The sequence below is a fragment of the Anas platyrhynchos genome, chromosome 5 (genome assembly GCF_047663525.1).
Source record: "Anas platyrhynchos isolate ZD024472 breed Pekin duck chromosome 5, IASCAAS_PekinDuck_T2T, whole genome shotgun sequence".
Taxonomy (NCBI): domain Eukaryota; kingdom Metazoa; phylum Chordata; class Aves; order Anseriformes; family Anatidae; genus Anas; species Anas platyrhynchos.
The window spans coordinates 21,366,295-21,382,888 of record NC_092591.1 but is presented as its reverse complement, the minus strand read 5'-3'; the positions used below and the strand labels follow the sequence as shown (position 1 = coordinate 21,382,888).

The 16,594-nt window shown below is 39.0% G+C and overlaps 1 protein-coding gene across 1 annotated transcript in view; it reads right to left on the bottom strand.

The window, feature by feature from the left end:
- The window catches only part of GTF2A1 (general transcription factor IIA subunit 1), a 28,355-nt gene that overhangs the window by 10,355 nt on the left and 1,406 nt on the right, over nucleotides 1–16,594 (bottom strand). The window contains exons 2-7 of the mRNA XM_027458949.3: nucleotides 10,539–10,640; nucleotides 8,590–8,797; nucleotides 6,175–6,239; nucleotides 4,049–4,124; nucleotides 2,911–3,044; nucleotides 1,716–2,036 (exon numbers count right to left, since the gene is read on the bottom strand). Of these exons, the coding sequence (XP_027314750.1) occupies nucleotides 1,716–2,036; nucleotides 2,911–3,044; nucleotides 4,049–4,124; nucleotides 6,175–6,239; nucleotides 8,590–8,797; nucleotides 10,539–10,640 (906 nt within the window). The remainder of the gene's footprint in view (nucleotides 1–1,715; nucleotides 2,037–2,910; nucleotides 3,045–4,048; nucleotides 4,125–6,174; nucleotides 6,240–8,589; nucleotides 8,798–10,538; nucleotides 10,641–16,594) is intronic.

Below are 16,594 nucleotides of genomic sequence, written 5' to 3'. Positions count from 1 at the left end.
TAATAGGACAGAAAGGGAAGAGAAATAATAATGATAGTAATTATGGAAAAGGTGATGTGGATTCAACTTGTAATAGAAAAATACTGTTTGACACCACTGTAAATGTATCACAGAAAAACTGATTTAACTCCTTAATAAAAAATTTAAGTTTTATCTGCATATAATATATGGGTGATACAGATGGTGAAATACTACAACTGCTGCTCATGCTGGCATTTTAAATGATATCTTAAGATAATTGGAAAGGCTGCAGAAAACTGTGGAAGTGATCTGATAATTCAAAATGCATTTTAGGGACAGATTTAGGAAGTGCTCAATTTCCTGTCAGAAACTGAAATAAAAGTACTTTTAGCTTATTAGGATTTTTTTTTGGTGTGTTTTTTTGGTGTAACAGAGCAAAACCTGGTAAGAACCACTGGCTCAAGTTCAAAACCAAGCAAATTCAAAGTCTAAATTAAGCACAGTGTTATGAAGGCAGCAAGATTGTTATTAAGAACATTCACTTCTGCTCCTGATTTTATTAATCATTGATTAATAAATTATCATTGATTAATAAAGTCAGCACTTTTAAGAAGGTGTTTTATAATCTGAGTTCTTGGTCTCGTTCTAGTTTAACAGAAAGCAATTACACAGTGAGTAAGATACAGGCCAGACCACATTTTTTGTCTCCTCAATGTATTAAAAATATGCTCTCCTTTTGTCATTCTTCCTAACATCTTGCTGTTACATGCACTCAGTCCCAAAAGCAGTTGACTGCTTCTGTTTGCTTGTGAAGGTTTCATGGCAGATCTTTCCATAGCATCAGAAATACTACTTAAGTTTTCAGAAGGGTATAATAATTAACAGTATTTGCTGTTCCCACCCTACACACACCAGCTGCATTTCAAGGTGCTCTGCTAACAACAGTTTCCACAGCCTCAATATGGGAAATACAGAAAATTAAGTATAGAAGTGATATTCTCAAGATTACGGGAGTGTAACATTCTTTGAGGTATGTAGTTTTCTTTCAAGTAAGACTAAAAGACTGTTATGGTTTAGCCCAGAAGGCAGCTAAGCACCACAGAGCCATTTGCTTACTACCCTCACACCCCAGTGGGACAGGGAAAGAATCAGGAGGGGAAAAAAAGCTCACAAGTTAAAATAAAGACAGTTTAATCAGACAGAAAAGGAAGAGAAATAGTGATAACGATGATAATGATAATAATAATAATGATAGACTATACAAAGCAAGTGACGCACAATGCAATTGCTCACCACCCACTGACTGATGCCCATCCCCGAGCAGCAGTCCCCTCAACCCTGGCCAGCCACTCCGTATAATTGTTCAGCATGACACCGTATCATTATTGTATGGGGTATCCCTGCAGCCAGTTTGGATCAGCTGTACTGGTTCTGTCCGCTCCCAGCTCCTTGCACACCCCCAGCCTCCTCACTGGAAGGGCGGTATGAGGAGTGAAAAGTGCTTTGCTTAGTGTAAGCACTGCTCAGCAACAACTAAAACATCCATGTGTCATCAACATTATCCTCATCCTGAATCCAAAACACAGCACCATGCCAGCTACTAGGAGGAAAATTAACTCTAGCCCAGCTGAAACCAGGACATTGGAATATAACAATTTTTGCGGGATATAATTTTCTTTCAAATACTGTTGAGAAAAAAAATAAATAAATAAATAGAGACATGCTTCATTCTTATAAATTAGGACTAATTTTACCTCTTCAACCTGGCCATCTTCACCTCCATCTTTTTCTTTGTCCTCCTCTTCATCATCATCATAGTCTTCTTCCTCATCCTCCTCTTCTTCAGATGATGTGTCTCCTGCTCCATCAACTTGGAGAACAAGTGGTGCTTGTGGTTGTGCCTGCTGCTGTTGTGGTTGCTGCTGACCAGCTGCAGGAATCTGTGCTTGAGCTGGTGTAGGGGCTGCCACTGTTGTAGGTATGACTTGTGTTTTATTTCCTGTAAACAGGATCTGCTGAGGCTGAATAATTACTCCTGTCTGCTGGGATATCCCTCCAGGGATAGGAGCCAAAACCTGATGAAATACCATTGCAAGTACAGTGACTGGTAACATAACAAGGTACCACACTACTCTTTTAAACAATTAAAGCACATCAGTCCAACTTGGACTAATTAGAGAAACAAAAGTTACTAATAGTCTACCTATATCAGATAATTTAATCTTCAATAGCAGCTTCTCTCACTACTTGGTATTCATTTTCTGCATTTTGTATTGCTCAACCAAAGAAAACCTATTGTTTCATTTTCCATACTAGTAGCTAGCACTACCATAATCACCCCAAGTTCTAAGCACAGTTAAGAAATGTTTAAAATCAAGTAAAATACTATTTTTTAAGCTTCTTCATAAAACACTCAACTTTAAACTCTACACATATTGTTATTCATGTCTAAGCAGAAGAACTCTGACTAAATTCAATGCCAACAAAATTTGGATGCACAGTTGACCTTGTAGCTGAACAAAAATCCTGGTGAAACATACTGGATAATAAAATGTAATAAAATGACCAGTTTGGGATTTTGTGCTTTTCGTGGAGGTATTTTTTAAAGGTATTTTCTTCTATGTGTTACATAACAGAATCATTTTAACTGATAAACACATTTGTGAAAGGATACAGACTAACATTATGCACATCATATAATTGCCATTGGAGCCACACAAAAGCAATGTTAAACTTAGGCCAGTCTGAATTTTGCAAGAATAAAAATGACATTTAAAGCTACATTTCAAGATTATTAATTTTTAAGAACTTTTTACAAATGAAACTTTATTTTTTTCAACATATTATTTCTGTCTTTGTACTCCATTTCAATTTCCCAGCAAAAATGCAAACTTGCTTAATTATTACTATAAGGTTTCTACTTTCAGGAGTATTATTTTTTTTCTTTACCTGCTGTATAACAGGTGCTTGTACACCACCAGGTTGCATTTGTGGTATGACCTGCTGCTGTAGAACAACTGGCTGCTGTGGTTGAATGATGTACTGAGCTCCATTTGCAGTCCTAACTACTTGGAGGATCTGGCCTGTAATAAGATAAATAATTATCAAATGAATCAAAGAGCAGAAATAACCATTTAAAATTATTGTCGTTTAGATACTTGTTTCCTGGAAGAATGCTGGTAACAATTAAAGAGCATTTGTGGTCTGTTTTCACCAGTGAAAAGACACTAGGCTACGTCACCTATGTCAAACAAAGCACTAATAGGGCTGTTTACCACTTCTGATTATGAAGTATGCAAGCCAAAAATAATTTACCTATGCAGATTTCAATTTCATTTCACCTACATATCCATTAAACATTCAAATGTTTAAAGCAGGGAGGCTAAGTCACAAGTGATTCTGAGTAGACTAAGTGAATTATTCTGGCAAGAGCACCAAGTGATTCTAGAAAATTGAGCCTTCTCAGATCTTCCTTTACTGTCGACACACAGCCTACCTAGAATCAAGCTTACACCATCAGAATAATACATGGACAAGTACATAAAGCATTGGTTAAGCTGTTCATAAAAATCACATTTGTATTTTAAGTGTACAGCATGTCTCTTTAAACATAATAAATCTAAAATAAAATTAGCATTGCCAGCAAAATTAGAAATTCCACTGTGTGCTTAGCAGATACCCAAAACCTTAAGACACTCCTCATCTGCAGTCACAGATGAAGTGATTCTGATCTTTTATAACCTGTCTAGGATCTCTGCTCCGATCATGATTCAAAAAATTCAGAAATTTCATAAAATTCAGAAATATGCAAAAGGAGAGAGACAGCAAAAAGAAGAACCTGTCTTCTTGTTTCACGTACCTGTCTAACAAGCACAGAAGACGTGCACAGAATCTAACCAAACCACTGTTAGGTTCAGAAGACTAACCAGCTGGAGAACAAGAGTCCAGGAGTCTATTGAAGAGATGACACTACTGTCTAAGGGTTGGTTCCCAGATTTTGATTTTTATAGCAAGGGGTACAATCCAGGATTTCTCCCTCCCAAGCACCCACAAAACCATTCTTTGACCTCAGTGTTATGACAGTTACCTGAATTTGTAAGTATCTGCTGAACAGGAGTAACGCCAGCAGGGAGAGCCAACGTAGCTGCAGTGGCTGCAGCACTCTGAAATACAGGAAAAGCTTTTTAGCCACAAGTGTTATTGCCAGTGTTAAATGTCACAATGAACTGCCTGAAAATACATACCTTTTTTTATATTGCTATTTACAACGTTTGCACATATGCAATTGAAAAAGCAGGCTGTAAGCAACTGTACATTATACTACATATAAAAAAATCCTTCCTTAACAGGAAGGAGACAAGCAACAATCACTAAACATCACACCTGAACTCAGCTGCACAGTGTTTCTTGGTTTGTCTTTATGCTCAGCAGATTTTGTTCTCCTCTGCCCTGTCTGCTGACCTAATACAACACTGCATTGCTCAGGTGGCTATTTTACTTGCAATCTTTCATATGTGAAGGAAAACACGGGACTTAAACAAGGATCACGTTCCCCTATCTTGTTTTCACAAGGAGTATGCAATTTTCTTCAATCTACAAATGATTTGAATTTTCAAGTCCCAAATTACATACCTCTTTTGTGAGAATATATGCATACAATGTACTGACAGTTGACAGAATGACTGATATTTTCTCTCAAGATATCTGGCTAAAAGAGAAAAGCCAAGGACTCTCAATGGGTAATGATTCTATCTTACAAGGAAATCAAATTCCAACACAATCACGTGAGTTCCAAACACAAAAATCTGCATTAAGTCCTTTACTCACATAGGGACCTAGACTTCTCCAGAGGCTTCTCCATTTCAAGGGTCTAACGTCAATTACCTTTTGAAAAGCCTCCCTTCCCTCATCATAGAGGAACCACGGGAGATTACTGTCTGCTACAGAAAGGATTTAAACTTTGTTACTGGGTAGAGCATATACCTCTAGATCCTAAGAAACATGATCTCCCCTTACTGGCTGATCCATATAGTAGTTACAATTTCCGAAATAAGAGAACACCAAACAAAACTTGGAAGTGCTTTACTGCATCCTCATGTCCCAAAGGCAGATAAATAAATTCTCATTTGTCTCTGCACTCCAAGATACTCAAAGTCAGATCCAGTCTCTAGTACCAACCTAAAAGTCTATGAGAAATACACAATAATTTCAAATGAATTCTGTAAAAGAGTATTTATTGAATAGTAGTCTTCTGTCATATACAATTCATCTGCATTTAGGCAATCGCACGGTTTTAAAATCCCTGCATACTCATTTTTGCCCAAAGAGGTCTAACTGAATGGAGACAGGAAAAGAAAACACAGAACATTTAACTTTTGTACTATGGAAGTTACAAATTAAATTGAAATAGTTATAAAACATTTTAGAACAAGGTAGATATTATTGTGCTCTCAGCCTCTGGGTAAATCATGCCATTTAAGTAATGAAGTTCAGATTCTTTTCTATAAGGTAAGCAGCTAATGGAGAACTGAAGGTTATGCAAGTTGCTGATGCTTTTTGTCTAATCACAAAACTTTGTTTCATGTGCTTTTACGATAGAAGTGGTAAAAAATATAAATATATAATTAGAATAAAAATTCACTAACTATTCCTAGCTGTTGTTTGCAAGGACCTGCAACGGCATTTAAAGCAAGACAACCAAGAATAACCTCTTGAGATAAAAACTGAGAGAAATGGATAAATAACGAGACTGCTTCACATCCTCCTATAAAATTCATGAATCTAAAAAATGAGACCAGAAAAGATGGACCTGAATTGCCAAATAATATCTCATTTGCTATAAAATTAAATTTTCAGAACAGTTAATGTTGTTTTCTGCATCTATCAATACATATGTACCAGTTAACACAGCTGTGTTGGTATATGACAAGAATATCATCATGCAGATTTTCACCAAATTTCTAACTTAAATAAAGTTTTGGTCTAACCCACTTAAAGCAGAACATCAAGGTAAGTCCTAGATTAGTTACCAAAACCACGTCCTGGGTTACTTCTCCTGCACTATCATTACAGCAGCAGAACTCAGCGATGACAGACAGCTTTACCGATGTGTCCTACTTCTCTGATGACTAATACCAGATTTGTGTTTACTGTTTAGTCAAAACAACTTATATAATGACAGCATATGTATGTATAAACTTTGGCTTTTCTTACCATGCCCGATGTATTCATATGTGGTATCAGCTTGGAATCTGGCACAATAACCTGCTGCTGAGGTGCTAAAATCAGAAAAAAAAGATAACATTTCATGAAAATGATGCAGTTGGCCCAAAAAAACACCCAAGCCAGAATAACTTAGAAAAGACATTACACAAACATCAGCTGGGCTTCAGAACAAAAAGAGCTACTGAGCAGCTTCTGACCTTATTAAGGTTTACTTGTGAGGGCAATACATAACAACAGCTCTGAGAGGTGGTATGGCTATTTTGGCTTTACAGATCTTATTTCAATGGCATCAGCCTGATCTACTCTGATCCTATGTAAAGCAAAATTTAAAATATATTTCTGAAATTAAAGGTATGTAAGAAATTTTTATAAGTTAGCTGACATTCAGATCCGAGTTCTCCAAAAACATCAACGAACAGTGATTAATTCCTAAAACAGACTGCAAGGACTGTTGCAAGGTGAAGAAGAGTATGTTAACAAGACACAGCAGTTAGCTTGAGTGTGGTCTAGTTAGCACACCTGTTAACAAACGTGATCTTCACTGACATTTTTGATGTAGTAAAAGAAAATCATCAAACACCTGTCCCATACAACACAATAGTTTTGGTGTGCTACAGAAAATAGATGGCTATGTGAACAATCAATCTATTGATCATCTGTAAGTGCAAGTGTCCAGAATGCTATGGAACAGATTGTGAGTGTAACCACATCAGTAACCACAAACTGGACAGTGACAGAGCCATATGAACTAATCATCAACACGGTATTTTCCATGCAATCCTGTAAAATCCTGTAAGCTTAAGATTATTGAGGTAACTGAGAGTTTCTGGAAATATTCTGGAGAGGGAAGCCCCACAACACAACACCAAGGTCCAAGGCCATCTTTCCAACTTTTACGAAGCCATGACCCTGCACTAGAATCACACACAGCACAGCAGGAACAACCATGCTGACTGTCCCAGCCTCTCTCTGGGACTGCACCAAGTTGTGTAAGGAACCACTACACCAACTCACCCAATCCTCCCACTGCACAACATCCACCAGGGAACAGGGAAGTTATGTAATGTATTAAACTGCATGTATCTGTGATCAAAGTGCTTCAATATCCAAATTCATTTAACCTCCACATTGTCATTTGGTCTTAGGACACAACATAGGGCAACAATTAATCAGTTTTAAACATGTTGCTGTAGGCAGGACTGTATTTTACCCTAGGAAACAAACGGGGGAACAGGGACCTCCGATCAGTAGTGGGCAATGTGATCTGTAGCGTCACAGCTATTCATTTAAGCAGCCACTAGAGGTCTGGGTAAACAGATTCTGTAACTAGAGTTGAAGACACCCAGCTCATTTTCAAGATGCATTAGGGGGTCTTAAATCTCAAAACAAATTTTATACCAGCAGTCCAAACTGATTTATTTCCAGCCAAAAACAAAGTAATATAAGAAGAAAACAAACAAACAAAAAACAGTAACAAGTTATTTTCACACTAGTTCTTCTCAGTATTGAATAGAAACTTTTTTGGGGGGAGAGTGGAACAGGGGAGGTCAGTTTGTGCCTGTGACAACACAGGTCCTGACCTATGAAACCTGATAAGAAGACTGAACTCCCTGACTAAGACAGATAAATATCTTTAAGCAACAATTGCAATAACACATTGAAAACTCAGCTGAAGCTGTTTATGGGTAGCAGATTTGTGTATGTGGCAAATTTGCAGTAGAATCCAGTACTGTTCATCTTATTTTTTAAATTAAATTGTAAATGGTGAACATGTTGTTTCCCTTACATTATTCATGGAGAATACACAAGACAATCACTACAAGAAACAATGCTCTTACAGCTAACTCAAATGTACCTTGAACACCCACAGTACAATTTGCTACAACCATAAGAAAAACAGCTGATAAGCTTTTCATTTGAAACATGTTACATGAAAACATCTACTTATATTCAGACCATTATAGAGGTATTTTTCACATTCTAGCATCTACTTATGCTTAATAAGCTCTTTAAATATTTTTTAAAATAATTTGTTCCTAATGACATTACTATCTTGTGAATAAGCTGCCAACCACATACATATATTGTCTTGAATTTAAGGAGCTGTTAATGGATTTTTGCCACAACCTGAAAGTCACGTATTTTGAAAACATATGTTAAGTAGTAAGAGAAGAAATCAGCTTTTCCAAAATCTTCTGAAGAATGACTAAAAGAAATGTCGAGATACTTTTCCACCATGACAGCTCTCTTGACCCATTAAAGAGTCAAGCAGAGACAAAGTTTGACATGAAGACACAGCTATCCATGGTATAAACATCCTTCTCCTAGATTTCAAATATGCTACAGAAGGAGTTGATCTAATTTGAGAGTCCTTCACCAGAGATGTTAAAGAGTAAGTCTGACCTTGCTGAGACGTTGGAATAAGAACCTGTTGTGGTTGAGACTGCTGCTGCACAGTCTGCTGTGGCTGAGGTTGTGTGTGATGATGGTGGTGGTGATGCTGTTGTTGCTGCTGTTGCTGCTGCTGCTGTTGCACCTGCAACAAAAGCTGCTGCTCTTCTGAATGGAAGCCATCTACAGCCTTGGACTGCATCAGCTTGTTCTCCCACAGCTAGTTGGAAAAAGAAAAGAGAAATCTTTCTGTACCATTCTTACTCAGCAAGACTTGTCATGATATAAAGACAGTACTACATAATTGAATTTGTTTTCACTGTTTATCTCGTACAGTTTGTTTAGCCAAAAAGCCCCTGGCAAATACAGATTGAAGAGATAACTTCACATAAGTAATGTTTTAATAAGAATTAAGTAGTCCCTTCAGAATCATCAGTTCGAGCTTTAACATTCATTCTTTCCTTCTTCCATTTCCTTCTTTCCATTTGTGGAAGGATCATAACAACCCTAACAGAAGCATGAATAAAGATAAACTGATACCTTTAAATAGTTTTCAGCTTTGCCACTTCTCTACCTTCTTTCTTTCTTATCTCTTTCATCACAAAAATCAATTCTTTATTACAGCTTTCCCCAAGCCATTTCTTCCTGAAACTTCTCAACGCAAGTTGCATGAAGACTATTACCTGATAACACACTAACAGAAACTACCGGTGTACCTAAGATAAAGTCTCTGTACAAGCACTGAAAGTTTCTACTATGGTGTCAAACTCAGGCTCTCCAACCCTTCAGCTCAGGGGGCTGACTGTCAGTTGAAAGTCTCTCAAGGTAAGCCACAACCACCAAAGCAACAGCTCTTGCAAAAACAGTAACTTGAGTATTTTGTAACACACTCTAGTCAGGGAGGCTATAGGCACCCAAGACTTGTGATCTCAAATCCTGCCTAGGACTCCCTAAGCCTTCCTTCATTTCTCTTCTTGGCACTTTCTTCATTGAATCTTTTCTGACATGATCTGCAGAACACACCTGTAACACAAACATCAGGTGCTCTTCTTGGAGCGCTCACTCTCTCTTTCCCTCAAGCCAGGTCATGGTTTCATGGAAAAGAATTCTTCAAATGTTTCTTTCTAATCAAAGTTAATACACCACCCACTTTTTAATACTTTGAAAATACTCTTGATGTGGGACGTCCCATTTATTGAAGGAAGCCTTATCCAACAGCTGAAATAAGTGGGCAACTACTTCCACAGTTTCCTTTTACTTTATTTCTTCCTTTTTTTTCTGCCTTTTCTTTTCTCTTTTGAGAACTTTCTACTTTTGCTCAGGAAGCTTTTGAAGAATGGCATGGCAAACCCAGTACAGCTCAAGTCAACACCATGCCTTCCTTTTGGCCCCTTGTCAACAATTCAAACACACTGTATATGAAGCGAATACTCCGAATCAGAGATATTTGGAGTAGTGTGACAAGCGCAGTGTGATTTATCACATACCACTCCCCCAGAACAATACTTCTGCAAACCACGAATAGTATCTGCAATAATCTGGCAATGAAAATAAGTCAAAAACATCTTCACTAAGACAAAAACACCAAGTATAGCAAGCATTTTATTTTTCTGGCACAGAAACCTTAAGAATTGTTTTACCTCTAAAATAAACATATTCTCCTTCCCTTTTCTTTTTTAAAGATGTGATACAACTTTTCAGGGACTGAAACGGTTGCACTGTGAACTCAGATGTGCTGTTAGCTTCTGTCAAGTTTGACATGCCATATTAGGGCAAGTAAACAAGGTGGACAGACCTCTTTCTAGAGCAGTACAATCCAAATGATGTGGGGCTACAGACATGCAGATCAATACACTGCTTTGATAATTAAAAATTAGTATTTTACTGCATACAACAGTAGACAGACCCAAGAACTATTCGGTGCATTGGTCTATTTAAAAAACTTTTCAGTTGCAACTTACTGTTTTGAGTTCCATAAGAACTTGTTCATCCACTCCTTCATCCAGAAAAACTTCTCTGACATCATTAATGACATCTTCAATTACAGACCTGTACAACTTAGGCTTAAAAAAAAACAAAAACAAGTAGTCAGCATTATTTTTGAAAGAAATTTAGTAGTGTAACATTAAAATAAGATTTTTTCCAAAAAAAATAAAAAAAAAAACTCTGAAAATTGCACTACAGTATATGCTGCACATTTGAGTGACTAAAATATGCACAAAAGTATATGTCAGCAAAAACAGCTCAAACAAGGTGAAAAGGGAAGGGACCGTTCACCATCTTTTGCGTCACAAGAGTCTTCAAGCCATGAGGAGTTTAGCTCAAAACAAGGAAAAGAAGATTGCTTTCCATTTAGCAAAGTTTGTGGCCTGTTTGCCAGTGTACATGCTAAATGTGTTAAAAGAAAAAAAAAAAAAAAAATTACGTTAAAGCCAGGAGTTCAAAAGAACATTAGGTAAATGCATAGAGAAGAAACTCATTGGTGCTTGCTAGCTGAGCAGGAATTGATTATGGCTCAGGATGTTGCCGAGCTGAAAAATGTTGAAGCCTCAGAAAACTCGAAGTGTTCATATATGAATGTCCTGTTCTTCCTTAACACATCTATTTACAGAAACTACTGAAGACAAGATATTAGACTGGACAGACTTTTGTTTTCACTCAGTCCTTATGTTTTTACAATATACACTTTTCAGGGGGCAAAACTAGACATATGCGTATTCTATTACACTGATTTCATGCCTGAATTGTCATTGGCAAAGCAAACTGCTAATTCACTTTAGGTTGCCCAGAGAGGCTATGAACTCTCCATCCTCAGGGATGCCCAAAAGCTGCCTGGATGCAGTCCTGGGCAAGCTGCTCGAGCAGGGGGTTGGACTAGGTGACTGCCAGAGGTCCCTGCCAACTTCAGCTGCTCTGTGAAGTTTAAAACATGGGTACAATTTTAAAAAGAGAATACTTAACCTTACCAGTAAACGTGTAATATTAAATTCGTAAGACCATAGGCTAGTTGTACCATACACATGCTGTACCTTTTAAGCAGATACCACTGTTTGGACTTCCCTACATGCGTGAACCTCAATGGCACTTTGGTGGGGTTTAAGCATCTGTGCTATTTAATTGCATGGTAGAACTTGGAGGTCTGGATTAGGGTTGATCAGCCTGCAGACTGTGAGCCATACATACTTCACTGCTCAAGGCTGTTCTTTGGCTGGGTACAGGCTGTTCCTAAACTAATCTGAAAGTAACTGCAAATTTCTGTCAGCCGACATCTTCCTCCACCTCACTCCCTGACTTCCTGCCAAAAAACCCAAATGATGCCACACATCAGATATGCTGCACACAAGCAAAACAATCACTCTGTACTTGTATGGTGGCTTTCACCCTCCAGGAGGGCTGTCCCTCCAATGAATGTATAGGAAATCTGCACCAAGTGCACACAGCGAGATAGATCGGCACCGCTGGAACTACACAGATTTATTGCATGTGCTTAAAACACATCTTTTATGCACGCACAGATGCTTAATGCATCCCAGAAGTGCTGAATCTGTTACAGATATGCCCAAGATTACACCGCACGCATTATGAAACAGAACAGTTACACCTCCATCACGGAATAAAGGAGGAGGGAACAGCACAAGATTTAACACCCCTCAACGAAGCTGAATAGACAATAAGCACAAAACAAAGTGGATATCTTTACATTTAAATAAAAAATAAAATAAACACACACACACACACCACTACAACTCTGGTCAGAAAATCCACCCCCAACATTTTGGGGAATGCCATGCTATCAGCACCCTAGTTTTTTTTTTTTCCAGTTCACATTTCATTAGGTTGCCACTTTGCAGCTTCAAAACAAGCCACTGCAAATCAAGCAGCTGTAATGACAGAATTCATCTTTATTTTTGTTTGTTTTTTAAATTTGTCTCTGCAAAAACTTTCTGGCCCCAAGTAATAGGGGATGTTTGCCTTACCTGAAAACTACAGTTACAGCACCTACATCCAAAACTCAGTTTCTCCAGAAGAAACAAAAAACAGCAGATTTGCATTTTTTTCTCTCAAAACAGTACAGTACTGCATGCCTGTATCTCGAAATTGCACATACAGCATTATTTGTGCTTATAGAGACATTTGAAACAGACTTGCAAAAGGTGACTACTCTTGTGCACTAGCATTTTAGTTCTGTGCAGTGAGGAACTCAGAAATACCCAGCATCATTAATAGGATTATTTCTCCACTTAGATTTAATGCACAGCAGATGCAAAAAGACATTGTGCTTAATAACATTAAGCCCTATTATTTCTATAATTAAACAAATTGCATAAAGCTTACACAATTCAATTAGAACAGAAATGCCACTTGACCTATTCTGCATATTGTTCCTCACTGTATTAAAAGCATCTGTTTCCTGAAGACAAAACCACACTGCAAATAAACACGCTGATCCGTAGGCACGTGAGTTGCTTCACTTCAGTCAATGGGACTTCCTCTATGCCTGAAATCACGAACCAAATTCCTGGAGGTTGCACTTTCTCCTTCAATCATCTATTGGGTCCACTTAACTAGTAAAACAGATTTTACGCAAACAGGCCCTACTGACTTCCACCAGCAGCTACCTCCTCCTGTCAGGCATTCCTGGAAGGTGTGCTTACAAGGCTTTCTTGGAATACAAAGCCCTAGGAAAAAATACTAATATTCAGATACAGCAAACTGACCTTACAGCTCAACAGTCTGCTTGGGAACATTTTTTTTTTTTTCCTGCATAATTAGGGGGAAAAGCAAATGCGAAGACCAGGATACCACTTTCTTGAGCTCAGCACCAGTTTAGCATAAGAGCAGAAAGGGAGGCTAGGAGCGTAGGTGTTGGCTCTGCCACCGACGTGATGTCCTTCTAGTGTACCTCCAACAGCCCAAGTGAGCAGCCGAGACCTCAAGGACACCACAAGCAAGCACTGTGCCTGAAAAATGGGGCTCACGAACAAGGCGGTTTACAAACCCACAAGGGGTATGCAGATGGATGCATCGCTTTGCATGAGCTGTAGAGCGCACTGGACCTGATGATGGGCCAGAATTTCAGGGCACTGTTCTGATCAGCCAGTATCACAATATGCAATACAGTCACTGTTATATGATTAGCAGAAAAAGGAGAGGAGCGGAGAAAAAAAGTATCTATGCTTTACGATGAGATAGTGTCTGACCCCCTGCACTTACCAATTTTACAGCCACATTTCCACCATACTCAGACAAATCTTGACTTGGCTGGCTGAAAACCTTTGCTGTATATGCTCGTACTGAGCATGCAGTCAAGAGAGATGCAACTCCTATAAATGGAGCAGCAGCGCCTTTTTCAAAAGCCATCCATAGAGGAATTTTGAAAAATAACACAAAACGCTCTTTTACTACTTCAACAGAAGTAAAGCCAGCAAGTAAAATCACAAAACAGTCTTAAGCCCTGACCTTCAAAAGGAAGCACGCTGTATTGTTTTAGATACACACTAACTGTTGGCTTCAAGTATTATTTACAGGATGCTCAAGTTGCTTACATAAACCGCCTAAAACTCTGCAGTTGAATGACAATCTTTTTCATGTGCTACTTACGCACTCAAAAACCAAACAGAGGAACACAATTACTGAGTGAGCCTACAAAGACAGGACAGCAGGTGAGCTAAACTCTGCAATAAATTTTCAGGTTCAGTCAAAGAAAGCAATGAGAACATAATAGAAACTTAAAAGATCGCTATTAAAATAATCATGCTTTCATCTGGTTTATATTAAAGTGCCTCCCTCATAAAGAGAGCATTAGTGTAAACTTCGAGCCCTTTTAAGCGCAAACATACTCAAATCACTCTTCAATAAACACTATCCCAAACACTTACCATACATGAAAGACAACAATTAAAATTCCTGATTTATTAGATACAACCACAAACACATAGAAAAGATTTAAAATCTAGTCCTTTCCCCTCTGGGAACATAGGGAAACGATTATATTTCACTTTCTCTTGTACATCTTGTAAAGAAAACTCTGAGCGTGGTGAGACTGCTACCCGCGCACGCACGCTATCCAAACCCGAAGAGCAAGCAGCCGGCTATTTTAAGAAATGCCACATGCCTTTGGGGGCCTACACTTCCCACATTCCACCAGTTCTGAGGGCACAAAACCTGCATCTCTTTGTCATTGTTATCACGCCGCTTGGGACTCAGCAGCTTGGCTTTCCAAGAGCCAGCACATCACGAAGAAATAGGCACTGCACGCTTTGTGCATTTGACTGCAGTTTGTTCCTGGTTACTTCTGCAGATGCCCCTGCACTGCTGCCTGCCCCTTTCTCCTGGGGTGGAGATGCAGCTAGAGGCAAGCTATAGGCCAGCTATACTACAGCCAGAACAGCACACTACAGAGGTAACTAATTTCAGCCACAGTTACATCAAAGAAGAGCATAAAAAGAATCACCACATAAAATCTACGCTGTAAGTCATTAATAAAAGGTGCTTTTTCTTTTAAACATTGTCACAGACTTTACAAGTAACTATGTTTGCCAGCTACAAAACTTTACATTGCATACAACTGTTAACATTTTATATCGGCCCTTTACTAGCAAGAACAGCTGTCTAGCAATCCAGATTTGATCGGATGCTGATGTGATACCATTGCACACCAGGCTCCAAATCTGGCTTGCTAAAGCCATCATCTGGCTGCAGTACTTCCAAATGTTCCCACTCCTCTTTGATAACCCTCAGGTAAGCACTGTTACCATTGCTATGGAGCGAGGCCCAATTTTTACCACAGATTGCGAGGTTTTACTACTTTGTTGAAATTTAGCCTAAAGCACGCCTACTGGAGTCAGGCTCATTTTAATTTTTTTTTCTTCTCTAATTCTGAACACCACGTTCACACACAGACACCTTCCAAGAGAACTCTACAGAAGTTACGTTACGCCAGCGCAGAGGTGCAGCACCGATAAGCCTTAGCAAATTGCTGAAAGAAAGTCATTTACAAGTGCTCTGAAAATCATTCAGTGCATGTATTTTCCTATTCAGTAATAGCATGGTAGAAAAAGAGAAGCGAAACCTTGGATTTATTACATGGAAACAGAGCCTTTTCATTCAATAGGAAAGTAAAGGCAGTGGTTTACGAACAGGACAACCAGCAGGTTCAGATCACACAGTCGAAATGCATCCTGTCACACGTAATGGCTGACTGCTGTCCGAAATTTTCCTGATACAAGACCTGACAGAACGCTACAAAGCAACGCCACTCCTTTGCAATTGCATGACCTTACTTCACAGGCAACCTACAAAATTTTGGATTTGGAAAGGACATCCCGGATGCTTTCCATGTGCTTTTGTATGTTTTGTAGTACACGAAATATTGTAATTAACTCGAATATTAGTGAAAATTCCAAGATATTAATGAAAATTCCAAAACCTCTGCCCTTCTCAGACTGCAGTAAAGTCTTCTCAGACTGTAGGAAAATCCGCGTGCATCCATCATCTTTAGTTACCAGAAGCACATAAAACTCATTAAGTAGTATCTGCGGCCCAGAGCCCCCAGACAAAACTTTAATATTAATGATACTTCTGGTGCGACAGCTGTAGGCAGATGTTGGCAAAGCGCCACACAATAAGTACCACATCTCTCCTTGACATACCGGGGAAGAACCATTTCAATTCTACTTTCCTCATCCAGCCGAAAAAGCTCGGCAGAAGACCATGCAGCTAACACACGACTCTGGGCTAGCTGGATGCTAGTGACCAAAAAAAAAAAAAAAAAAGAAAAAAAAAAGAAAAGGAAAGGAAAAAGAAAAAAGGAAAAAATGAAAGAAAATGGGGAGAGAAAGGTGAATGCTTTTGGAAGGCGGGAGAGGCTGGAGGCTGCCTTCTTCGTGCGAGGCTGGAGGCGAGCGCAGCGCGGAGCCCGGCTGCTGTGCGAGGCCAGGCAGCGGCCCCGGTGCGGGGAGAGCCGGGGCCGGGCGGGCTCGGAGGGACAAAAAGCCCGGCTGGCAGCCGCCGCCGC